Source organism: Hesperophylax consimilis, chromosome 10 (assembly GCF_061612785.1).
Source record: "Hesperophylax consimilis isolate HC1 chromosome 10, BYU_Hcon_1.0, whole genome shotgun sequence".
NCBI lineage: Eukaryota > Metazoa > Arthropoda > Insecta > Trichoptera > Limnephilidae > Hesperophylax > Hesperophylax consimilis.
This window is the reverse complement of record NC_142845.1, coordinates 9771736-9798349: the sequence shown is the minus strand read 5'-3', so window position 1 is coordinate 9798349 and position 26614 is coordinate 9771736. Positions and strand designations below refer to the sequence as shown.

Genomic DNA, 26614 nt, shown 5'->3' with positions numbered 1-26614 from the left:
AAGCAGATAATTTTCCTTTAACGCAATTTTTGTCAACGTAAAGGTCTTAATATTTTATTTTCCGAGAGCGGTTAGTTTTACCGTCTGCTTCTCGCCATTGTGACGTAAGCTCTCTAGTTATGAAAAAATTAAGAAACCCTTTGAGATTTTATCTATATTTATTAGATTCTTTGTCAATGTTTTCAATAATTTCAATAAAAAAATAATTCTATCATTACTTTTTTCCCACTCTTTTAGCAAGCTTTCATATAAACAGAAACAGAATTAGAAAAAATATGTCTAGTCTTATTATCTAATTTCCTATGTCATTTTTACAAGTTTCCTTCTTTATATCCTTAAAAAGTCCGAACGTAAAGCAGACTCCCAATGTAAAGATAAACCTCAGGTCTCCTATATAATATATTATTTTTAAAAAACTTACCAATATGTTTGCTCTCGTTAAACGCCTCCGGTATCTTCCTCGTCAAAACCGCGTACACCGTGCATACAACTATTAGGACAATAGGGTAGCTGAATGCAATCATGTAGGATGCGTCTACGTAGCTATCACAGACGAGGAGATTGTCCTCCCTCGTAGGATAATGATGCATGGCGTGGGCAGGAGATATTATCATCCAAACTCCGTTTATCACCACCTTTAAAAATAGATAATATTAGAAAATATCTGACTAATCTTGAGCAATTACAATAAAATGGAAGCGGTGTATAAAAAATATTCTGTTTAAAATTGGTTAAATATGCGGAGTGTAAAAAACCGTTCATACTACAAAAGTACTTAAATAATTATCAAATAGGAAGGAACGATCAAACAAAACAGAATGGTTTGGTTATGTTTTAAAATAAATTTAAGCATAATTCCAACTTGGTTTTGAAACCTTTAACTCAATCAAAGCTTTTATTTTAATTTATTTTCAATTTGATACATATTTTTAAGAATTCATTGAATTCACATATCTTTTATGATATCAATATGTAAAACTATATTTCTTTATGTTCTCCATAAAACGCTCATGCACCAATATGTTACGGAGAAGATTAAACATCTGAGATAAATCTAAGTATAAAAGGTCACGGGGGGGCAGTTTTACTATTTTGTGACGTGAATCAAAAGTTAGTTGCTGAACTGTCAATGCAGAATCGTTATATGGGACGTGTGGGATTGTACGATGTACTTAACTCCCCACATACTGGAAAACAGATTATTATTATTTCATTTGAGAAGAAGAAAAAAACCAATAAATCTAAATGAAACACGAAACAGAACAAGACACAGAAAAACAAAAAGATAACGGTCTCAACGGGGAATCAAAACTATGATCTCTGTCTTACCGCGACAATGCTTAACTAACTAACTGCAGAATTTTTAAGAATTTTATTTTAATTTTTCTTCACTCCTTTTATTATGTTTAACTCAGTGTCATTTTAAATTCTTTAAAATGTAGCACAATACCCCTTTAATAATTAGGAGACCAAATTTGGTCCCAAACATCATATTAATTTGGTTTCTTAATATTAAATGGGTAATAATAACAACAACTTCTTAGATTAAGAAATCATCACAATTAAACCTCTAACTTAACCCCTTCAGTGTTCTAGAGTCATATATGACCCTAAAACGCTGGAAAATATTATAAAAGTATTTTTTATCTTTTTTTCTATAATGCGCGAAAACGTAATTTTTAACGATTGAAACAAAAATAATAATTCTTTCCAGTTCGCCTCATATATTTACACTGGATGCCATATATAAAATCCTAAAAATAGCCAAAATAAATAATTAATATTTCGCGTTGCTATCATAACAATCGGTAATAATAATATTGGCTGTTATGATAATCGGCAACTTCAAACATTATTTTTTATTAAATGAACGAGATAAAAGTTAAGTTAGAGTTTTCTTAAGAATTCCTCAACAAAACGAATGTATTTTCGAAATATCGAGTTCTCTCTTTTTTTCTACGATTAGAGTAAAATGTGGTTGACGTTATTGACAATTTTTTTATGTTTGCTATTAAAATTTTATTATTTAGAAATAATAATTTTTTTTTAAATTTCTACACCGGAAAGATAATTTAACCTTTTTTCTAAAACAGTATTTGTTTTTTGGCAAAATTAAAATAAGAGATGTATGCTGTGCGTTAGAAATTCACGGAAAACATTGCAAACGGAACAAATGTGTTATAAGTACTGAAGGATATAGAAAATAGATGAGGTGGCTTGGACAATATTGGACTTATCGTACATATAGAGGACCTGTGTACTTCAGCGTAAGATACTAGTGGCAATTATTTCACAGCGAAGATGTCCAGTTAGCAAGTTAACTCTGAAGAGTTTAACTCTGTAAGAGGCAGTAAGAGGAGAGTTTTAATTGGACATAGAACGCTGAAGTAGCATAGGATAGAGACACCAACAGGCACCCCCTGGAAGCGATGGGTCCTCAAACTTGAGTAGAACTTGGAGAATAAGATGAGATGAGAAGATTGTCTTAAATCCAGGGTGGTATTTATGTGTTTACCTGAACCCCGATAAATCCCGAGCAGATAATGAGCTGAGACCTAGGAGAGATGAGGCTGGGTCTCTTGGCGGACTGCTTGCCGGCGTTGAAGATGCGGGAGATCCTGTTCGTCTTGGTTAGTAAGGCAGCATACACCACCGTGAAGCAAAAACCCGCTCCAAACCTGTGGGAGAAAAAACATTTAAAAATAATATTATTTCGGATGTGATGTACAGACATACAAATTGTGACATTTAATAATTATAATTCTAAGATAGAGCTACAATTTATTAGAGGAGCTACTTCGTGTTAATATCTCGTTGAAACTTGTTCCTCTATTAGAACGCGATAAGCGGTGCATGTAGACAGGATCCGGAAGTTTCAGTTAGAGGGTTGGGAGAGTTGGACGACAGTTGTAGGTAAAAAAGCCAAACCTATGTTTTCGCTTCATGTCTCATCTAAATAAAATACATCAATGAATTCTTATCATTTTCAGTAGGTAATAAAATTCAAATTTCAAATAAGCCACCGTTTTTAAAACAACAGGTGTTGCAATAATTGGTTAGCATAGTTTCCTTCAAAGTAGTTTATCGGGATTCGATTCAGTATTGTATAATTTATAATTATTTTTTTAAATTTCCAGTCTTTTGCACGGGTCTGTGCTAGTTGTGTAATAAAAACGGATGCGTTATAAATCACTAATACCTTCATCCTACAGTGATAGTTAACTATCTTCTTAACGGATTTTGTCGAAATTGTATGGAACCTGGGCTCACCCTCAAAAATATTGGGTGAATTTTATTATTAAAAAAAAAAAACTAAATGTTTATTGTTCTTTAAAGTTAACAGGATGTACATGTTCAATTACAATGAAAATATGGATACGTAATATTATTACTAAATAAAAATATACAAAATATTTTTACTCCTCATAAGATATTCAAATTAATATTATTGGCACACATAATCTAAAATAACACTGTAGCTATATGCTAATAAATAACAGCTATTGATTGATAGTGATGACTAGTACGAAGTATTTATATTTTTGAGCCATGTTTTAAACGTACATCTGAATCTATCTGGAAATTTGTTGAACATTTTGGGTACGTAATATTCTAGGGTTAGCTCTCCGTAATTATTGATATATTTTGGAACAAGCATGTCTTCATTTTTTGCGAACCTAGTGATGTGTTGACTTTCCGATTTATTTTTATATTCAGAGTCAGATAAATGCTGAATCAATATTTTGTCCCATAGTAAGGCCTGCACTGGCAAAATATTTAAGTTTCGATACAACAATGAAATATTACGCCTCTGTTAAAAAATAATTTTAGAAATTATAAATTTACTATAGATACTAGATTCATATAGTGGTATTAGTTGATACGCTTCTGGAATGGTTATAAAAAATTTAAAAAAATTGTTATCATTACGACTAATTTTTTCAAAATGTATCTCCGTTCGGAGCATGTAATAAAGAAAAAAATTAGAAGGGCTTTCCGCATAAATTTGAAGGGAAACAAATGTGCCACTAAATAATTACCTTTTGGTTCATGACCATTTTGCACACGGCCCGTCATTATTACACTTGCTTAAAAGTGTGTGTCACAATATCCAAGTACATAAAAGTGTATGTCGCAATTTGAATTTCGTTATCATGATGAAACATAATTTTGTATTGGCCCAAATTGGGCTGATATTTGGTTAAGTTACACGCCCATAAGGCGCTTCATGTGTTATTCGTTATTATATGGCTTGGATTTAAATTGACTTGAAAATGATCTTCATTTTATATCCACTTTCAAAATAATAAGCCATAATAGTGGCATGTTCTTCTTTAAAATAGTTATCCATTAGTTTGTTTGTTTGTTTATTAATTGTATTGAGGCGCGAGTCCTCCCATTCTCCTATTTTGCGATAACTCTTATATTACAAATTAATAATTTGTATAACTCTATTTTACGATAACTCTTATTTTACAAATAAATAATTTGTATAAAAATAGATATCCGTTTCATTTTAAATTTTCATCACAAACACCACAGCGTCCAAGTAGATTCATGCTAACAGTGTTTCATATTTACCACAGCAAATTCAATTAAACCATCGAGTAGTGCAGCAATTCGCAATGCAGATAATAATAACTCACTGTCGATTATTGGCAAACAGAGTAAGTTGAGAGCAGATGCTAATTTAATTGAAGCAATTACTGAACCAATGGCCGAACCCAACCACAACCGAAGTCGGCAACAATCAACGGATCAAGCAGCCATACTAATTTGCATCTTGGTTATGACAGGTTTGCTATCAAAGTTAGAACAACGGACTTGTTTCCTATGGGTGTATGATGTTGTGCAGAATCTTCAAATAATATTAAAAAATAGCGGCTGAAAGTATTAAAAAAGAATTTTTTCACGAAAAAGAAATATATGTATAAATATTGTCATCGATATTCGAGAAAAAAAAGATTTAAGAAAAATCCTCAGCCAATTTATCATCCCAAGCTTGGGTGAACATTTTTGCCAAAAATCTGTAATAAACAAAATATGTAGTTATCTCTTTAACATAATATCATCGTAGTGATTTGTTTTCGGAGTATTATGCCGTGTTGCGATACCTCCTTTTATAGCCTAAGGTTTCTCACCATGGTGGTTCACTAATCTGGTTGGTAGGTATATAAAAAGGTTTTTCTATAAATGATATTTTAAGTATAATATAATAGCTTTAGATATTACCAACAAGTTATGAGTATTTATTATACATTAATAATAAACCTACTGTTATAATTCTCGTCACATTTCCACGTCTTATGAGTTATGCAAAAATATATATGAATATATATATATATTTTTTTTTTTTTTTGCTAGAGCAATCCCGATGAGTTACAAAACTCATTGTAGGACAAAAGTAACTTACAATACATAGATGAGAATTAATGGCTACAATTTTACATTTGTATTTTGATATCAAAATTATAAGTTTCACGTATGAAACAGTACAAAAATTTAAAAAGGGAGGTCAATTGGAACAAACAAGAAGAAACAAAAAAAGGAAACAGACGGGGATAAATAATTCGTTACTTTTTATCGAACGCCACTGGTTATATTGGTACGTAATAAAGGAAGCATTTATTTTAAATGTCCATAAAACAGTACAAAAACAAGGCATATTGATGGCCAAAATTTAACGGTCATAATTTTATTACGTTTCCAATAAGGCTTATTTACTCTTGGGAGAAATTTGGTCATAAAAGAAAAATTTCACACCGCAAGATGACGTTTATCAAATCGTAAAACATTTCCAATTTAGTGCCGAGACACAAGCCACCAAACACTTACGACATGAACTTTTCAAGGATGGTGAAAAGATATTGGATTTTTGAACATGACTCCCGCCGGGTTTCCCTTGTTTTGTGAGAGTACAAGTGTTGTCGTTCAGAGAAATTTGTTCTGGACTATTACGCTCCTTTTCTTTCCACCACAGCCCTCATCCGTGCTGCTGGAGAGGGAATCCTGTAGCGACATGTTACTACGATACTGCAAGCCATCAACAATAGCCTAGAATCTTCGAGACTTGCGGCGTAAACGGACAGCACTGCTGCCACCACACACTCCTGAATTAAACACCGTTTATCTCCACCATCAATGGTGTTTGGAATCAGCCTGGAGAGTTAAGCATTTTACTGGTGTATCAGGAAGATCCGTGATGACCTTCAGCTGACCAAAATATCAGAAGCCTCCACCCACATGGCGTCGAGAACAAATCTGATGTGGCCTACGTGATATGAATCGCATCGTAATACGTAGGTACTCACAATTACCTAAACGTAATAAGTTGCAGTGATACAACATCAACATCTTTCATTGTCTCTACCTACCGTTACCCAAATATGTATTATTATTATTACATTATCTATATCATTGCACATACTCGTATATTACGTTTAGTTCAGTAAAGACACTAACTTTAAAAATACTTAGAGCGTAATACAGCTTCGACTGAATGAGAGTATTGGAAAACTAAAAATAGTGGTTTCTTGTTTTGTATAAAAAAAATTATCTCACGGTGACAGCGAAAATGTTTGCGTTGACCTTATAAATCAGACTTATACGCCTAAAAGGGTTTTTTAGATAAAAGTTATATTTGACGCGGTGTACATAAGAGAATATCTTATTACATAAGAAATAAGAACAGTATGTGAATGTAATGCAATTTAGTAGGTACAAAGTACATCTCAATATTTTAATTTTTTTTATTAAATTAACAACGAAATATGATACAATAATAGTAACACGTAACACTAACATAACGTATAGAAACAAGAACATTACTACATATAAGACAAATAAAAAAACTTCATTACGAACGTTATTTAATAATTTGTATATTCACTACTATACTATTGGTTATGAGTGTGTTTGATAGTTGTTTGTGTATGTATTAGTGAAGTATTTAACATTTTGTCGTGTGTTCCTATTCAGTACATGGAATTTTATAATGGCCACTATGGCAGGGCTGTAAATTAACTTATTAATGACTCTTTGTTATACAACCAGATCTGACATCATTCTCCTATGTGACATATAAAAAGTGCACATTTCATGACCCCAGACCTCACTGTTTCTTAATGACTTTATAAACAGATTGTCTGCTCAATGGTTAAGAAAAAACATTGCTGTTTCGATTATTATTGCGAATATGTAAATAATTTTGAACCTTGCCTATTTGTGTGATTAAGTGAAAAAAAACTTCCAGTGGAAATATAAAAACAGCAAAATATCTTTTAAACCACGTGGGACTGACAGAAATTATTGGTTTAGATGTAAAAAATGGCTCCTTCAATCTTGTATTTCTGCTTTGTAGTAAAGATACACGCTACCCATTACTAACGATTTAAAATATATATTGTTTCCAGGAGTAAAATGTCGATATCAGAGGCAAGGTTATTCAGTGAAACGATCATTCTTTCGACAGGCGTTACCAATAGCCGATTAGTTCTACATTTCCGAACAATGAAAGCCTGCTCCCACGCGGGCGCCCGAACGTAACAGGAATATAAAGGTATTTTTTTCCCCATGTAACTGTTCAATAGGTTGTAGGTGTGAATTAAGAAAGAAATTTTTCGCATGTTGAAGGCTATTATTACACAGTAATCTAGACATAAGGTTGATGGATAAATCCAGGGATGGTTAATGAAGTCAAAGTCTGTAATACGTAACAAGTGTGGTGATTGCTTGTTTTAGAAAATGGTAATCGATAACAGAGATTGAGTCTGGCAATACTGAGTGGTCTATGGACAGTCGAAATTCTCTCACATAGCAAACGTTTTCTAGTAAAGACGTTTCCGCAATCCTTGTATTCGGTCTAGTAAATATGTTACTATCCACATCGGAAAATAATTGGAGCTACCTGATCATCTACATACAGAAAATAATGAAAATGGTAGTAATAATTAAGACTGTGGGTAAATTATAAATTGTAATCGCTAAATAAGTAACAAACTCGGAGCGTTATGTGGTAAAGCCAGGAACATAGCAGTCACAAGTTTATTCATTACAAAGATAAATTATTAATTTATACTGCAACCTATTTAGTTTCATCTTTCCTCTGAAAGTTTAATACCACACTGTCATAAATTAATCAGGGTTGGAACAACAACTCCAAGGTGAATGTCTATGCATGTAAATAATATACATTTTGAAAAACATCATTGGCTTGATATCGTAATTTCCCGAATTTGAACAGCGATGTTCAAACTTTTCAATTACAATAAACAATTAAAAATCATCTTATTTATAATAAAACAGCCTTTATCGTGTCTTTAATTTGTTTTCATATATACTAAGTAGAACTTTTTGAATCGTCATACTAAACTTAGTAAAATAACTAATGTAAAAGTAATTAAATTTATAATTTTCCTGGAGGGACGAGTACACTCTGTGACGATGTAAACCATAATCTTTTCCTAATAAATTTCCTCTCACTAATGTAAATCAGTCATACGTAGAATTCGTTCAATGCAAGAAAAGTGCCTACTTATTTCCTTTATATTATTATTTTTGTCGATTTTTGTAAGCGAGTTCCCTGGCAGATAGTTTAACGGGAACAAAGGATGTTGAAAAATAAAGGAAATTGATGTTTATTGCGGAACGTAAAATAACTATCCCCTTAACGAAAATGGCTACTTAATAATTTAATACGGCATCTTTGGGTACGGTAAAATAATCGACTGGATACCACAGCGTGGGAAGGAAGAAGAGTGCCAGATCGAGTTACCAGAAGAACAAAGCAAAAAGATGACAAACTATTGTTGAGAAATAAGGACGGATGGCACACTGCCAAATTTAATAAGGAGAAAGACATTCAGAAAGCAGAATTATTAAAACATTTTTTAAATTGATTAATTTAATTGGTTTCATTGGCCTCACTGGGTATTTACCCTTGCCGAGGCCCTCAATTATATTATTTCGATATGTTTTTGCACCTTCAATAAGTAACTGCTAAAATGAAAGCATAACATTTTTGAGCGATTAATTCTAGAGAAGAATATTTTCAATATTCCAGTTTCCTAATTCTAAGATTTTCAGAACGTCCGTCAAAACATGGTGAAGGATTTAATTTTTAGTGAAACGTTTTTCTTAATGCATCATAATCATAAAAAAAATCAAAATCTGCAAAAGATTTCAATAATTTAGGAACATTTTTTATGTTATATAAAATTTTTGTCACATGCCAACTTGAGTATAAATCTACTTTATGGTCTCCATTTTTCAATATTCATTCAGATAACATTGAAAAGATTCAACGGAATTTTCTCAGGTTTATAAATTATAACTTGCATATTCCTATACAAAACATAAATAAAAATTACCTCTTGGATAAAATGTCTCTATTGAAACTTTCAGAAAGAAGAATAAGCACAGATTTAATACTGTTACAAAGAATACTACATTTTAAAATTGATTGTCCCGAATTACTTCAATGTATCAATATCCATGTTCCCAAAAAATCATGCTGACATTTCTTACCTTTTTACTTCAATAACACCAGGACATTAGCTTACCAAAATTCTCCGATTCCGAAACTTCACAATCTCGGAAACAAATATTCTGATCTGGGTGATATATTTCATTTGAAAACTAATCAGTATAAATGTTGTATATTCTATCACTTTTATTCTTCTAGACACAAATAGACCTATGTACCCATATAACTTCTCCGCTTCTACTATTTTGTTTTGTTGAATCTTTTAAATTCAATTATATGCATGAGGATTCATTTTTGCCATTATGCTTACATTCTTCTTTAATGCATTAATTTTTAAGTGTTTACTCTGATACAAAATGCTTATTTTAAAAAAAAAGCCCACTAGGGCGTGTAATAAATAAATTTAAAAATTCCGATAGGCAAAATAATAATGATAATATTAATAATAATAATATCTGGAGTCGGTGAATTATTTTCCCATTTGATCTCTGGTGAGTTGACGTGTTGTTCTTGTATTGTTTTGTATTTATTTTGCTTATATAATGCATTTGCATAATGTTGATTGACTAGATCATCATTTGTGGAAAAGTGAGTGGAAGGGTTTAGTTTCTCCTATGGGGAAGATATAACCCGGACAACAAAATCGGAAGCATAAAAAATAATAACAGGTTTCAAAAACAACTACGCAGTATATAAACATAAGAAGATTGGTTTCTGGGAAGAATTTGTAAAACAAATCCAGGAAAACTACAATCACTATACAGAACTAAAACTTCGGGAGGTGATTCTGTATGATGGTAGGAGTCAAAAAGATAAATAAATTTTATCTGAGAGTTTGACGTTTACAATTAAGCTACAATATGGTACGTTTTAAACCGAATTCAAATAGAAATGTACTAAAATTAACAAAATGTAGAAACACTTTTAACGATAACATTAGTTAACATTAATCATTAATGTCATTGCTTTGACTAATTTAACGATTTTTCAAAATGTTCACATGTGTATTTGCATCATGTAGCCCGTAAACCTAATGAATGTCTGCCCATTTTTCGTGGGTGAAGCCAGACATTGTCACAGTAATTAAAACTACGTACCAATGTTCAAAGTAAGTCTTTGGAGAAAACACGCACTGAATAAAGATGTTCTTTTAATTAAGTCTTAATAAATGCACACTGGAAGACATACTGCATAAACAAGTTTTGATTAAAACAATCAAGTTTTTTAATTTAAATACTGCTAGATACATTGAATTATCAGATCATTTGCGAATAAAATGAAAGTTATTGAAACGAAGTGCAGCAATTAATTGAACTGACGGAGATTTGGCAACTCAGCGAAATACTAATGCCAGTCCACACGGTGGACCAATTTAACGTTTTCACCTGAAAAGAATCCCTAAAAGTTGTAATTTCGAAAAAAGTTATTTTTTTTTTATTTGTGATATCACCTAGAATCAACTCCCGAAGTTGGACGGCCTGTAAGCAACTCCATTAATGTTCCACATTTCCAAAATGTGTTTCATACTATCCAAAATAGAGCAGAGAAAATAATTAATAAGAAAATGAACTTTGGCTAAAAAGGAACGCGGCATAATACAACAAAAATAATTAACGATTTAGTTTTTGGTTTAATTTAAAAAGAGGACTTGTTTTCCTTCAGATACCATGTTACGGTCTTGGGCAGTAGGAATGTGTAGGGTAAATTAAAGGGGAGTTTTACATCTCCTGAAAATAATAACAACGTTTACTTTTACCTACATTTAATTTAGCCTCGTATCATTGTAAACTCGCGCGCGATACTTCGCGCGGCAAATATTTAGTTCTCTCTCCAGTGGTTTCAGCCGCCGGTTTAGCCCTAAATTACCTCTAACGTACGCGATCTACTTGTGTTTATTAAATTACTGTAAAGTGAGTTAGTTAAAATAAAATAATGATTTTGCACACCGAGAGTGTAACCACGCAACCTTGGGTTCTGTGGATTGGAGAACCACAGAACATCCAGCCAACAATCCATTTAAATTAGCGATAATTCACAATCCTCCAAAAACGTTTTTATTGATGTAGGCACCCACCAAAGCTTACAAAATTTCTTGCGAGAAGCTATTTCAATGGATGCAATTTTTTCGTCACGAATTGTTGATAAACTTTGAGTCGACGTAAAACCACATTTTATTAGTAATATATTAATTTCGGTTATCTGTGTGTTAGTCCTGCGTTAAATACGGCTCATTAAACTCAAATTTGTTTTGAATTTAATTGTCGTTTTTAGAATTGAAATTGATTTTAAGAATTATTCAGATTAGCGATATTGTAGGTATATATTATATAATATTTTTAACACATTTTCAAAATCGGAACTGATTTGTCAAGATTTCGGAATATCCTCTGATTTTTTCGGGTCTTTGCTAATAATATAATAAGTTGTGACCATATTTCTCTTAGAAAGACCTCCTTTAGAATATTCCAAATAATTTTTTTCATTATTTGAATTAATTTATGAAACCATGTTTTTATTTGTCTTATATTTCCCAGAAGTTTCGATTAATAAATATGTTTTATTTTATTAATTTTATATTTATTTTATGTACCTCTGTTTTAATTATTTTCCTTACATATTTGAAATTAGATATTCTTCAAAATCTTTCACCAATATTACCAAAGCGGCAGGAATTCTTAGAAGATAAAACATTTTTAATTTATGTGAAATAGAACCGTTTTTTTCGTAAAAAGGAATATCGAATATCTTATTAAACTGAATTCTCTGATTGAATAGCCAAATGAAAAATATAATGAACCGTAGTGGTAGAAAAGATAAAAAGTAGATTTCAGAAGATAAAACAGCTGAATGTCAAAACTCTAAACCGCACGGAAAGTGAATATTGATGTAGCAGAAAAACAAATTAGTATAACTGTTTTATGTGACCAAATTCGAACCACATTTATAAGGAAAAATAGAAGCAATTATTGGTTCTAAAAAAAAATATTTTATTTTTATTTTTAAGTGAAACCGCTATAAGGTCACAACTGCTCCCAACGGTCTGTAGCCAGTGAGACTATGGTATCCCAAATTGAAGTATATTGTAATGCTAGGTAGTGGGGAGGGGAAGGATATGGGGAAGATGAAGGTAGGGGAGTGAAGGCACGGCCAAAGCCATTTCATGCAACGTTTCAATTCTGAATGGTGATCTTACACGATGACGTTAATGACAGTATCTTCCACTCCGAAATGTTCCACAAATAAAGTATATATTATGTAAATGAGTAATTAGTGAAATCACACAAATTAATCAAATAAAATTTAAATTATCGAAGGAAGCAAACACTTTGTGGTTTGACATTATTACACAAATGAAAGAATATCTTTGTTTTAAACCACTTTATTTGGTTTAAAACAAAGATATTCTTTCATTTGTGAAATAAAATTTAGTTGCCCAAACCGGGATTTGAACCTAGACTACGAAAGCAGCCAACAAAAAAGTTTTAAGAATAACACAAATAATAATATATAAATGAAGAATCAGTTTTTATGTAATAAATTTTATAAATCTGATTTTGATTTTAACTATTGAAAAATACTTAAAATAGTATGGAGTCTTGCTTCATTTAGAAGTGGAATGGTTATTTTAAAACTCGAGTTGGTATTTATAATAATATAATAATATTTTTGCCGACCAAGGAACCCAAGTGTGTAATTTAAAACAGCTATTTTTATGATGCCAGTATTTTTTTAACATTATCTCCACACGAGGCCACGAAGAAAATGATTCTCCACAGGGCCTAAGACATCTTAAGAGATGTTGTGTCTTTTTAGGAAAGGAAGAAGAGGGAGTTCCGGGAAGGAAAAAGGTATAAGAGATGGGTAGGTAAAATATTAATCTTATTTTGAAACCGGTCCAGTAGGCGCCATCTTAATTTAATCCCCGTTCGCCATTTTGATTTGATTCTTCCTCACCAATGAATCGACGCGCGTCGGAGGACGGACAAAAAGCCTGGTTGTGCTTCTTGCAACAGTATTTATATCACGAGCAGAGAGCCATTTTACCGTCAATGTCAAATCGCAATTCTCTGGGAACATTATTAAAACGTTTACAAACAAGTTCTGAGATTCGTAATAATTATTGAAAGATTGAAGATTCGAAAAGATGGAACAGAAAACTTAAGTTGTGATGGTAGATGAATTTTTGTATCGTCCGGATTCAGATACTTTACTAAACGGAACTCTCAAATAATAAGAATTAATGAATTAAGAAAACTTCACAACTTAGTTCGACTTATTTTATTTTAATCCAAACCGGTTTTACTTACAAGATTCACTACATACGTCTTTAGACTGGTCACATATTTAGTTACTCTAGGTTAAGAAAAAAATGCTATTCATTTTTTCTTATCGATAACAACATAATAAATTAATTAATTTTGACTATAAAATGTACCCTTAAGAAGTTTGTTGCAATCAAAGTGAGATTGACTATATTTATTAAAGTGATGAACTGAAAGGATTTTTTTTTTTAATATTACGAGTATATTTATTATTGCATAATTATATTCATTTATTATTGCATAACTATAAGTAAAATTGATAGTTTAATATTTGTTATTGCATAAATTTAAGTAAGATTGAATAATACTTTTTTGTTTTAAGTGTTATTTATTTAATGAAACAAATATGGTAAGTTCATTTAAAATGGTATTTACGTTAGGTTTCCACAAATTTCGAGATTTTAAAACAGTTGTCCATACAAACGTTAGTTTGTTGTTGGAAGAGGAGTGTACGGTAGTGTGTACAGTATATTATTGTTGTTATATCGGTAATTTAAATTATTATAGGTGTATGTATTATGTGCTGTAGTAAATACATTGTAGTGAGAAAATAAAAAAGAATTATATTGCATGTTTGGTATATGCGATATAATAAAAATAAGATTTGGATGATTTGTACAGCGCCGTTTTGTGCAAAATTACATCAACGACGCAAATGTAAGTAGCGAACTGCCAATTGTTAAAAAATATCTAAAATAATATAGTTTTTTAATAATTTGTCACTTATGAATAATAAATGAGATAAAGCGTTTTTTAGGATCAATTCAAGTGGATACAGTTTTTTTGATAAGATTGTCTTAAAAGGTTTTTTTTTCACAGTGGTTGTTTTTATTGTTTCTAATTTTTCTGAGGGTTGATTAAAAAAAGTTTTTCCTTTGCAAGTATAATAATTTTTTCCAAATGAAGTATTTATTTTTGGTCAAAGAAAAGTCGATTACGGTTTTCAGTTAAAAATTTGGAACTATTTTTTTGCAACTTGGTTGTAATGGGTCATTATTGGCCCTTCAATTTCAGATTTTCATCAATAATTTCTTATAGATATTTGATTGAGTTTGTTGTTTTTAATATTGTGCTGTTTGAGATAGGTTAAAAAAAAAATTATTCGAGTTATGGAATTATTTATTATATCGTCATGATAATGTCCAAATTTTTAAGGGTACCGTTTGTATCGCAAATGAATCTACAAATGTATTTTTCACTATTTAATGATAGTAAATTAATGCCGTAGAAAAAAAAATCTTTTGTCTTATTACGTTTTCTCAAGTATTTTTGTTTACTGTTAGTACTATGTCGTCGTTTATTATTAGTACTTTGAAGTGATTTGTACATGTAAAGATTCATAAAAAAAACGTAGTTAAGATAATATAAAGGGTAAAAAGAAATGGACCAAGCACTGTACCTTAAGGGGTTACAACGTCTGACATTTTTTATCACTATCAACCAACTTTGCCGACGAATTTCACGACTTCGATATGTAAGTTATTGCAACTGTCATTTATTTTATCAATGAAACAAGCTTGCATATTTGCCTGAAAACCTTTATGTGAATTTTGTAAAAGTAAATAAAGATAGTAGGTACCTATACCAGTTTTAGTAAACAGCTGTGGCCGAGTCTCTACTTTTGCTCTTTTTAAAACATAATTCCATATTGAAAAATAAAACAATACGGAAAATAGTATAGGGTTGTTTATTCTTTAATCTCTTTACTATTAATGTATTCCAACTTGCTATCTGCTTATTAACATTATGTTCTTTTCACACAAACTCTAAATATTATTAATGGACATTAAATAGGTGATAAGTGCCCAAACATGCAATAAAAATATACTTACAATATAAAAAATGTTTTATGTGCCACAGCCGATACCCAATTATTTCAAAAAGGTCTTCGAAATTTCATGCTTATCTGAACACTAAAATTGCTATAAACTTTTATTTTTTCTCAGAAAATGATTTATTATTTTGTCCTGTATATTTTCTTTACTATAGAGGCTGAGTTATTTTTTTTTAATAAAGTTTCCCACTATTTTTTTACTAAACTGTAAAATAATGAAAACATCTAATTTAGCAAACACGATATTATTCTTTTTGCGCGTTAAAATAACTGAAATATTTCTAAAATCATTGATTAGAGTTTTTTCAATAAGTTTTACATTTAAAATAAATGTAACTTCTGTAAAGGGAAAATTAAAAACAATGATCAACGATTTTTTAAGAATAGAATACAATAACCTTAAAATTTTTATCGTGAATCAAAGTCGATCTAAATATTATTATTATTGCTCTGATTCAGCACAGAAGTCTCTACAGGCATTCTTTTAGACCAAAAAAAAGGTTGGATATAAATAAAAAAAAATTTCAGACTAAATCGTTTTGTTTTTTAAAGTCGTCAATATTTCCAGTATTGTTCAAAAGTCGGCTAAATTATAATATAACAAAGTAAAATTGATAAAACTACATAGCAAAATGTCAGGTTCGACCATCTACCGACAATTCAAAGAAGGCTAAGTTTTATTTCTAAAGCCGCCCTTACCAAATATTGATAAAGATTTTCTTGTCCTTAATTTAAAGGCAGTTAAATGATTAATGAAGGCTCGCTACTAAAAAACCTTTCAGGAGGTTTCGTGAATATCAACTGACAAGAGGATGCGGCGTTCGACCTTAAACCTCAGCCGCTTTGAGTGAGGAAAGTAAATGCCTACTGGAGTACACGAATTCGATAAAAATTCCTAGAATATTTCAAGTACTTTTAAATCTTTTCAAGGTGTAAAAAGTATGAATAAAAAATAAATAACTCAATAATGGCAATCAATATATTTTTGGCCAAAAATGCTTATTTTTGATTAAGATAACCAAATTTTCCTTGTACAAGCAACATTTTGTTGATTCTATGTGGTGCAAGAACATACGATCAAAATAATTATAATTATCATTTTTATTATTCTATGGAATACGATAAAATCTAATTTTGTTGCTAAAATGGTAATCTTACATACATACATGAATTACATGCCTACTTGAATTACAGACACATATTTAGTAATTAATTGAAGCATATTTAAGTAAGTATGTTCAGGTCGGTTCCATGACAACTCAACACAGTGACAATTCAGCACATCTTGAAAAAGTAATAGGTATAGTCGTTAAAAGCGATGAGAAAAATATATAACTATATCCAACATGATCTACTTTTCGTTTCTTCACTTTTTATGACTTTATATCAATTTTAACAGGTGTGTTCATTTATCACTTTTTGGGTAATCCTGTCACCGTTCAGGTCTGCAGGGAGAAGATTGTCCAGATGATAACCAATCTCAGATAGCAAACCTTCAGAAGAAGTAAAAAGGTTTGTGGAGAATCAATATATTTGAATACTGAAGACCCTAGCGTTATCCTAGCTTTACACAAACAGTTTTTAGAAATCAGATACAGACAGTGGTTTTCATCTTGTTTTAAATGTCAAGTGCGCAAATGTTCATCAACCTCATAAGAAAAAGATTTCGTAAGAAAATTCAGGAAATTTATGATTAAAGCGTTTTTGTTTGCACGCCATCTTGTGATGTTTTGTTGTTTTAATTTAATATTCAATTGGTATACTTCCACTTCACAGCCCTTCTGTGTCTCCTGGGACCTGAAAATTATTTATAAAAGGAAGACTCACCCACGTCAAGGTATTTCCGGTCGGGTAGTACACAACAACCTTGATGAAGAAATCCTACCTAATTAATTGTATTTTTCAACTAATTTCAAAATAAATCTTTTCGACTATTTATTCCTATTTAATATTTTATTCTCGCTTGAATCGTATAAATTAGCTGATATTTAATTTTTCTTCCGAACGAAATCCTAATCCAGAAAACCCGTTGATTTAATAACACCTTTCTAGTTTAGGCTTTTGAATGATAGCTGTTTCAAATTCTTTTTCGAAATGATAGACTGATGATTAAAATTCCGGTTAAAACGACAAACACTTTTAACACTGTCGCTATACGCACGATGGATTTTAATTGAACAATTTATTAATTCTAAATTTCTTTTTATATATTTTTATAAGAAATTTTATTCCGAATTGTGCAAACTTTTAATTAACTTCTTAATAAATTAAATTTTTTTCCTCTTACTATTAATTTTAGAACAAAGGTTTAACGTTTATTATTATCGAATCCTTTTTTTTTGTTTTTGTGTTTCTTTTAACCTAAGATGGAGTATTTACTATTAATAATTTTAAACAAAATTATAATCTATTTTTAAATATCAATTCACGAGCACATCCACTTTAATTTAACGATAACAAACTCTTAAATTTAATTTGAATGTTTTCACTTTGAATGAAATAATTATTTTTAAATTTTAATTAAATTCTTAATTCCGTAATCACTTTCTGCACTTCACTTAACACTTTTAAGCACTGAGTTTAAATTATATTTATTTTCACTGTTTAACCAAATTAAACTGATTTAACAAAACTTCACTGGTGGGGTTTTCAGAATTTAGAAACTGAATTTAAGACTTTTTACAAAACTTTCTAAGTCCAGGTACTTGTTCAGAATTTAACACTTAGATTATTTCACTAGAATTTTACCAATAGACGTAGTACTGCCACGTAACAACTTTTCAAATCCTCGGCGCGACTGTCTCCTGACTGATGTGTTCCATCTTTTATACCCCTCTCAGGTTCCAAAAGACGTATCTGAATTTCTCTTGATGCTTAATTCTATCTCCTATCAACTCGTAAGTCCAAACACCCCTTCCATCAATATCGATTGTGCTTCCATAAGATGTTCTGCTTTCCGGCTCAAGGCGGTGGTCAGTTTCCATCTCACAAATCTAAGTCGATAGGGTCCGAATCGGGTAAGTCTGTGTTAATCGCCCAAGCTCCTTTTGTCCTCTGTTCATACAAAAATGTAGTTAAAATCTCATGATTTTGCGTTCCTTTTTTTTCTCAATTCGCGATAGGTCCGTCCTCAATAACATATATACAGATCTCAATTTTATGCATCTCGTGCGAAATTGTTTAAATCCATGTCGAAATCTTTACTACGCATTTTTGAATTTCGATTTGTTTAAATTCTACTTAATTTTATTGTTACTTATATGAGCTTTTCCATTTCCACCCGTACTTTCTATCTTAATGCCGCAGATTTGAATTTTTCCTTATCTTTTGGATTTTCTTTTATCCGCGACGTTTTCTTGCACAATTTTCTTCTTTATTCTTATGTCATTTCTCATAACTCTTTAACTAGTTATTTTCCAAGTCGTATTTATTTATTTCACGGATAAATTTGAATTGTATCACTTTTCTCCACTTGGATTATTCTTTATCTCCGTTCTTTACCCTTTCTTTTATCTTTTCTCCACTTTTCCCGATGTGTGTGGTCTCCAGGAAAATTTCATACTTCATCTATTATTAATTAATATATAGTTTTCCACACTTCTACGGGAGATATACCTAATTTGACTCTGGGATATCTGTCACTTTTATTGCCTGATCCAATCTCCGCCCCATTCTCCATCCCTCACTTACAAGATTTCACATAAATTATATGTCTGGACACCTGTTTACGTTTAAAATTTTGGTACTAGACTCGTAAATTTAATTTAATTTCAAACCTATTAATTTTAATCTCTTTTGTCTAATCTAAATACTTCCATAAGGTCCACGTTAAAGTTAATCGCTTTTCTAATCGTTTATTACCTTAACGTAAATAAAAATCATGTTCGGATTTTGATTGTTTATCCTTCGAAATATACATGAGACCGCCAACCTTTTATCTTGTTTCGATCCCTCCGTAATATTGGGTAACTCTAATATCTATCTAACCTAATAATCATGTAAAATGTCTACTTTTCCTGAATCTAATCTATCGCTATATGTTTAGTTTTACTGTCTTCTTCTGATACTCGATTTTCACGTCCCTAGGTCCTTCGTAGCAATTCAAAATCTCTGTATTATCCTTCCATTCGATCGCCGCACTTTTCTAAAATGTGTATTTTTTTTGCGAGATTTTTCGTTCAAAATTGATTTACCAATATGTCCGTTTCATCTTAAATTGATAACGATTAATTTCCATTGTTTCCAGCACTCACTCCTCTCTTTAGTACGATTTTTATCAAACATGACACCCTCCTTCTATCATAAATAATTGTACTACAGTTGAAAATTCTGCCAGTGATTTTCCTTCGCTTTTCCCGTCTTTTTTTATACTATCACGTTTATAATTTTTTTCATTGCATTTTTGTGTGTGCGCTTTACAACTTGTAAAACTTCCAAGCACCCGATTTCAATGGTTCGATACCCCATAAACGTCTCAGTTATTGTAAACATTTCCAGGAGTTTGTCACCTTGAAAGTCGATGTTGACCCTAAAGTGCGTTCACCTCTAATTTCTGTGGGAAAGAAGAAGCCATTAATTATCTATTTCATTGCCCGATCCAAAGTTTATTCCTTTGTCCGTCGTAGACACACCCCCCTCCGCTCACTGATTGGTTACTCAAAATTTTATAGCTCTTTGTTCAGATCTATTGGTTGACAAAATTCAATTTTTATTTATAGGCCTAGGAAAGGGGAAGTACCAGTCGTCCTAGACGATTTTACGACCTCTCTGCTTAAGTCCCGGAACCTTGATTTAATTTCAACTATTACAGGTGTCTACTGCAAGCAAGCTGGATCAATTCTTTCTCCGCCAGATGTCGTTAGCATGTCCGTTTTCATAAATAATTTGCATATTTTTTTGCAGCTATGGTTTATCTGTTTTTTTTTTCACTGTGATTTAAAGCCTTTCATCACAGTTCCCCCCTCTGAACTCAATTTGCTGTGGCTAACGTTGTATACTACTTTAGACATCGAAATTGTGTTCAAAATGTAGTCTAGCTTTTCTCCCCCCTTCGTTCTGTTATTCCTTTTCCTACATCACTTCCTGTTATTTCCTTTCTCTACCTCACTCTATCATTCCCTATCTCTCTCTCCATTCTGTTATTTCCTTTCTCCCCCCCCCTCATTCTGTTATTCCCTATCTCTCTTTCCATTCTGTTATTTCCTTTCTCCCCCCCCCCTCATTCTGTTACTCCCTATCTCTCTTTCCATTCTGTTATTTCCTTTCTCCCCCCCCCTCATTCTGCTATTCCCTATCTCTCTTTCCATCCTGTTATTTCCTTTCTCCCCCCCCCTCATTCTGCTATTCCCTATCTCTCTTTCCATCCTGTTATTTCCTATCTCTCTTTCCATTCTGTTATTTCCTATCTCTCCCCCCCTCATTCTGTTTGGATTGTTAGCAACCTTGACTCTGAATCACATTGTATTTTCTATTTTCTTTTCGCGTAGATTTTATTTTATGGAATTTTCTCTAATTTTGATAAACTCAAAATTAGGTGGGACCAGCCTCCCTTTAGTTCTAAGCCCAGCGGGTAATCTCGCTTCCTCGTGTTAGTCGATGGGATTAGAAATAACTATAGGTAATTTACGTTTCTCGAATACCTCTGTATTTATTTTTTATTTTTATTTTAATTTTTATTTTAATTCTTCCAAAATGTTGAGCGCCCCTGTTCTTCGTTTCTAACCTAGCATCTGTTTATTTTTTGGTTCCCGTGATTATCGGCTTGTTCTACTGGTGAGTTTTTTTCCGCCCTCAGCTTTTTCAAGTGGTTTTGTGTCTCTATGGGTAGAAATTCAATATGTCATGTCACACTTGTTTATTTTCGAATTTTAAACTCTGAGTTAATTGTTTAAACAGTGTTGTTTCATCTCAATACGTTATTTGTATTATGTTCGAGTGTTATTTATTTCCATGTTGATTTGTTTTTATTTTGTGTCCTCGGCTGTGATCCGATGGTTTTTTGTCCGTCTGTGTTATTTATGACTTAAACATTCTCTGCCTTTTAGATCTGGAATAAACAATAATTGTTTACAGTTATTCTAATTCTTGTGTTATAATTAATCCGATTTCGATGTTTGTTTATCCTTTGGCTTCGTTGTTTATGAACATTTTAGATGTTTTTTGTCGTCACAATGAATTCAATGTTTTCGGGTCTGTCTGTTTATTCTATTTTGCCTTTGAAGTACGATGTCTCTGTTATCATTTTTGACGATAGGTACCATTTCTTTTGCTGTTAGTGTGAATTAATAAGGTTTATGAAATCCATTTTTCCCTCAACAACAGTAATGAACTCAAGCCAGCTTTTAAATCTATCTCTCCTGGTCAAGGCACCAGATGTAATGATCTGCCCTTTTTACTTCAAACTTTTCCTTCAGTCCCGTAGGTAACTTTTCCATAAGGCTTTGGTTATATATATATCCGGGGTAGGAAGGTCCTCCCTGCCGTCTTTTCTTTATTACACACCCCTTCAAGTGTGTACATCCTAGTTTGTCTACGTGACGTACGACCTTGAACGTACTCATTTCACGTGACGGTTCAGTATAAAAAGGCTTCACCGAACGTTGTGTTGGGTTTTTGTTTCTCGGTTTAGAAACCTAGTTATTTATGTATGTGTGGTATCCCTTGGTTCTTTTGAGATAGAGTGAGTTGAATCCATTACCGCTGTGTTTTAAAACCATTTTATAAACCTTATCTTCTACGTCGCCTGCTCCCCCCCCACTAGCTACTCGATTCTACCTATCGTAGGGTAATGTGAATATAATAAAGTGTTAGATTTTATATATGTGATATACATACGATAAATTTATGGTGTTAGTTGTCGGCGCCATCCATGTATATATTTTGGGAGGGGAAGGAGAGGAAAGGAAATGAATTTTTTTCAAGCTAAGATTGACTCCTCCTCTTACCAAACAAAACTGATGGATGATAATTTAAGCAAGGCGATCGATATCTGCGTGTCTGGATATCACAACCGGTCGGGTCTCCCCTTGTTCCAAATCGGCAACCTTCACGCCAGAATAAAGAAAACCAGGTCTCATCACCAATTTCAGAATTGCCCCAATCTCAAACACCTCCAGGAAAATCTACTTTACTGAGTGTAGAAGGGGAAAACCATGACATCCCTTGTCACGAATCTAGTCGCGAAAATGTGACACGCAAGGTCCTAAGTTACGTGCCACCTCCAGAAAACGTTGTAACTCCCACGCCGTCGGGGATTTACATCCCTTTCTAGGTCAATACATAGATAACACACGACAATCTTGTCGACATTTTGCCTGCTTATTAACGATAGGTTGTGTGCCTACCCATTCAGCCAATTATCATGTGAGATATATGTAAGGTCTACTCGAAATGCCAAATTTGGGATGAGGACTGTCTGTATTTTAATATTTGGTTCCAGTATTTATTTTATGAGGTTACTAGCATCCTCGTGTATTAGGTATGGGTAACTTCTACTGAATACCTATCCTCTCAGGTAAGGTATAAACGGATAATTGGTTTGATTTTTTGCATTTAATTTAAAGAGGCTGCCTACCTCTCGAAAGATACCTGTTGAGAAAAGTTGTTCGGTTGGTAGTTTTATTTCGGAGATTACCATCTCCCTCTTTCGACTTTAGATTTGTTTTTGTGCATCCCAATTCGTAACTTAGAAAGTCAAATAATAGATGAAAAGTATTAAATTAGAAAGTCAAATAACAGAAGAAAAGTTTTCATTTTGTTCCGTCTGGTTGCATCCGATCGCTTTCAATTTGGGACGGCATACGCTAGCAAAACTTCCCCTTTGACTGACTGTACTCCGCGCCTCTCGGCCTATATATGAAAAGGTCGTTGACTCGTCTCTCGCTCACAGCTGATTGACAATGCGTCTAGCGTATCCCTTCTTATGGGAAGATTATTTGGGTTGCAGGCGTTGCAAACTCGGTTCCTGTACCTCGGTTGTATCCTATTATTAAAAGGGTCCTCTGAAATTTAATAAATAATATTAAAAAACTCACCCTGTTAGTCACCTCCAAATCCTCGTGTGAAACTTACCTGGTTACACTATATAGCTAAATCACTTTAATTTTCGACCTCCTCCCTACGCTTATAAAAGGGTAATTAAATATTCCTGTAAATAAAATTGTACCTCCCTAATCTGTTAGGATTCGAACCCACAGTTAATAATCTATTTGATTCTCTGGTTTTCGGTCTCCGTGGATAGAATGCCATCTCGCCAAATCAATAACTTAGCCCGATTAAACACTTCCTGCCTTTAAGTACATTCACTCTTTTTTAAAACGCAATCAATATTTTTATTATTTTCATGTTTTTAAGACAAGCAATCTAGTTCAAACTGTATACGAAATCACGTTTAAATCAACACAACTTTATAACACAATCGCGATTGCACAACACCTGGCGCCCCTGAGGTGGGTTTTTACAAAACGGCGCTCTACAAATTATCCAATTATTATTATTGTCATTATTATTAATTGTTTTCCCACTGAGTCGAACCACTTTCACTTCACACAAACACCGGATCAATAATCTTTCACTTTAATTCAATATTCCGCAATATTCTCTAATACCATTTGAATTCAATAATTAACTGCAATTTCAAACAACACTTCTGATTTGTATCCCTTTCTCGGGGCTGTCAATCCACCCAAGTTCAAAACTCGACTGTCACTCCGGTCTCTCCTTTCCCGTGGGAATCTGTTTACTCCAGGCCTGTCTGTCAATAAATCTTCCGTCGTTGTTTAAACAAAAATTTTTTTGAGCACGTTCGTTTATTATTTATCGTTTATTTTTGTAGATATTCAAAACATCACAATCTTTCGACCATTCCAAAATATTTTCCTCACCTACTTGTATGTACGTTTGTACTTTTTAATGTGATTCTATACAGTCACAATAGAAAGTTTGAAAAATTCATCCTGATATGATATCTTAAAACTTTCTCTTAAAAAATAAAAGTTGAGAGATTTCGGAGTAGATAACTAAGAAGAATTTATATATAAATAATAAAATATATATTCATCCACTGGAGAGATTGATGTCATATATATGCCTTAACGATATTATATAATTTCTCAAAATATTAATATAAAAACATATAAAACTGCTTATTGCGATTTAAAACCAATAAATCCACCTACATTTCGCCGTTTATTCCATATTTAAGGTTCTTTTAGCGATCTCTCAAAACGTTTTAGCAAAATGGCAAAATATGCCAAAAAATCACACTAGTGGATAAATAAATCTCATATAGGTAACTAATCCAGACTCAGTCAAGTGACCGAGCACTTGACTTATAGTAAAGATTCCTAACGGTTAATTTTTTTAAAGTTTTTTGAGACCCCCCACTTCGATTTCCAACTCCATTCCAATTTTCTACGATTAGTGGATATTTTTACTATGTAAAATATTAAAATTTTCGATAGTACTATGAAAATTTTTGCCTTGTAATGCAAATCATAATGTCAGTTTAAAATGTTAAAAAAAATAAAAAATTGTGCTAAAACTAGTAAAACTACTTATAATTTCATAAATCCTGATACGAGATCATAATAATTAATACAAAATAGATGGTAATTTAATTATGACCTAGATATACAAAAGTCTTTTGGACTAGCGAAAGTCTAGAGTCTAGAAAATCTTTTATTCAAAGGTAATTTTTCACTTATTTAATATATAATTTCATAGTGCTTTTACACAAATAATGAAGTATTGAATTCCGAAGTCCAAACTTAAACTTGAACTTTATGAATTGAGGCTTAAATTTATCACCCATTTGAGCAAGAAAGCTGCTGTCAAATAAATTTATAATGGAGTATGTAGATCTCACTATATATTTTCTAAAATATTACAGAGGGAATTCAAAGCCTCCCTTCTTTAAAAGCAAAGAACTTATTTTAAATTGCAATAAATGATAACCTCATTATATTCTTAAGAATGAGAAAATGTTCCCTTTACATGATGTGTGAGCCAACCCATCATCTTTTTACGAGGCCGATCAAAATAAATCTCATCTGAAAATAGATTCAAAAGCTTTCATTTTGAGCTTTCGCTCCAAATTTTATCACGAAAAAGGACTTTATCCATAATGAAGAATGTGTTCACTTTGGTTTTAAGTGTAAAATATTACTGCTTCTCTTATTAGAAACTTAAGCTCAGATAACTTAAACGATTATGTTAAATTTAATATAAATATTATTATAGTTCAGAATTCTAAACATTTTATCTACCTACATAGGTGGGTATAAAAAAATCGTTGTAACAATATTGAAAATATCTTAATGCCGGGTAAAATTTTGAATTGGGCAGCAAAAATTACACTTCTTAAGAAGATGGCAATAAGGTTTAAATTCCCGTAACGCCAGCTGCCTGTTTCAATTTACGCAAGAAAAAAACTTCGCCAAAAAGTGTGTTTTATTTTATTTTGCGAAGTTCGGGCACAAATATTTAAATGTTTGAAGATCATTTTCTAAAGAACTTAATTTTCCATTTAATACAAAAAACCCATAACCGAAAAGCGGTTCAAGTAGGAGATTTTGAACAGCAGTTTTTACAGGCCTAGGGATTTTTATTCTGGGCTTATAAAATTAAAAAAAAATCAACAGTATAAGAAACCAAGATATGTTCTACTCGCAGTATTTAATTGGAACACCTAAAATATTTCTAAGCGATAAAATTTTCAAAGCAAAAACACATGACTTTTCATTAGTTGGAAGTAGGGCTTTGCCTTAACCCCTCCAGCGTTATAGGGCCATATATGACCGGGCGTTCATATTTCATAAATTATTTTTTCTATCATGTGAATTTTTTCCAGAATGCTCCAATTTATACTGGAATCCATTAATAAAATCCCTAAATGAATAATTCATATTTCGCACCGTTGTCGTAACAATCTTTTTTAATTCTAAAAATTATTTCTTTTAACGGGAGTGAAGATAC

General features: G+C 31.9%; 1 protein-coding gene across 2 annotated transcripts in view; it reads right to left on the bottom strand.

The window, feature by feature from the left end:
* LOC149420254 (metabotropic glutamate receptor 2-like) overlaps nt 1–26614 on the bottom strand; it is a 710206-nt gene that overhangs the window by 42503 nt on the left and 641089 nt on the right. For both annotated transcript variants that reach the window (XM_089636555.1, XM_089636554.1), the window contains 2 exons: nt 2516–2678; nt 422–635 (listed from right to left, as the gene is read on the bottom strand). In XM_089636555.1, coding sequence (XP_089492681.1) covers nt 422–635; nt 2516–2678 — 377 coding nt within the window. The remainder of the gene's footprint in view (nt 1–421; nt 636–2515; nt 2679–26614) is intronic.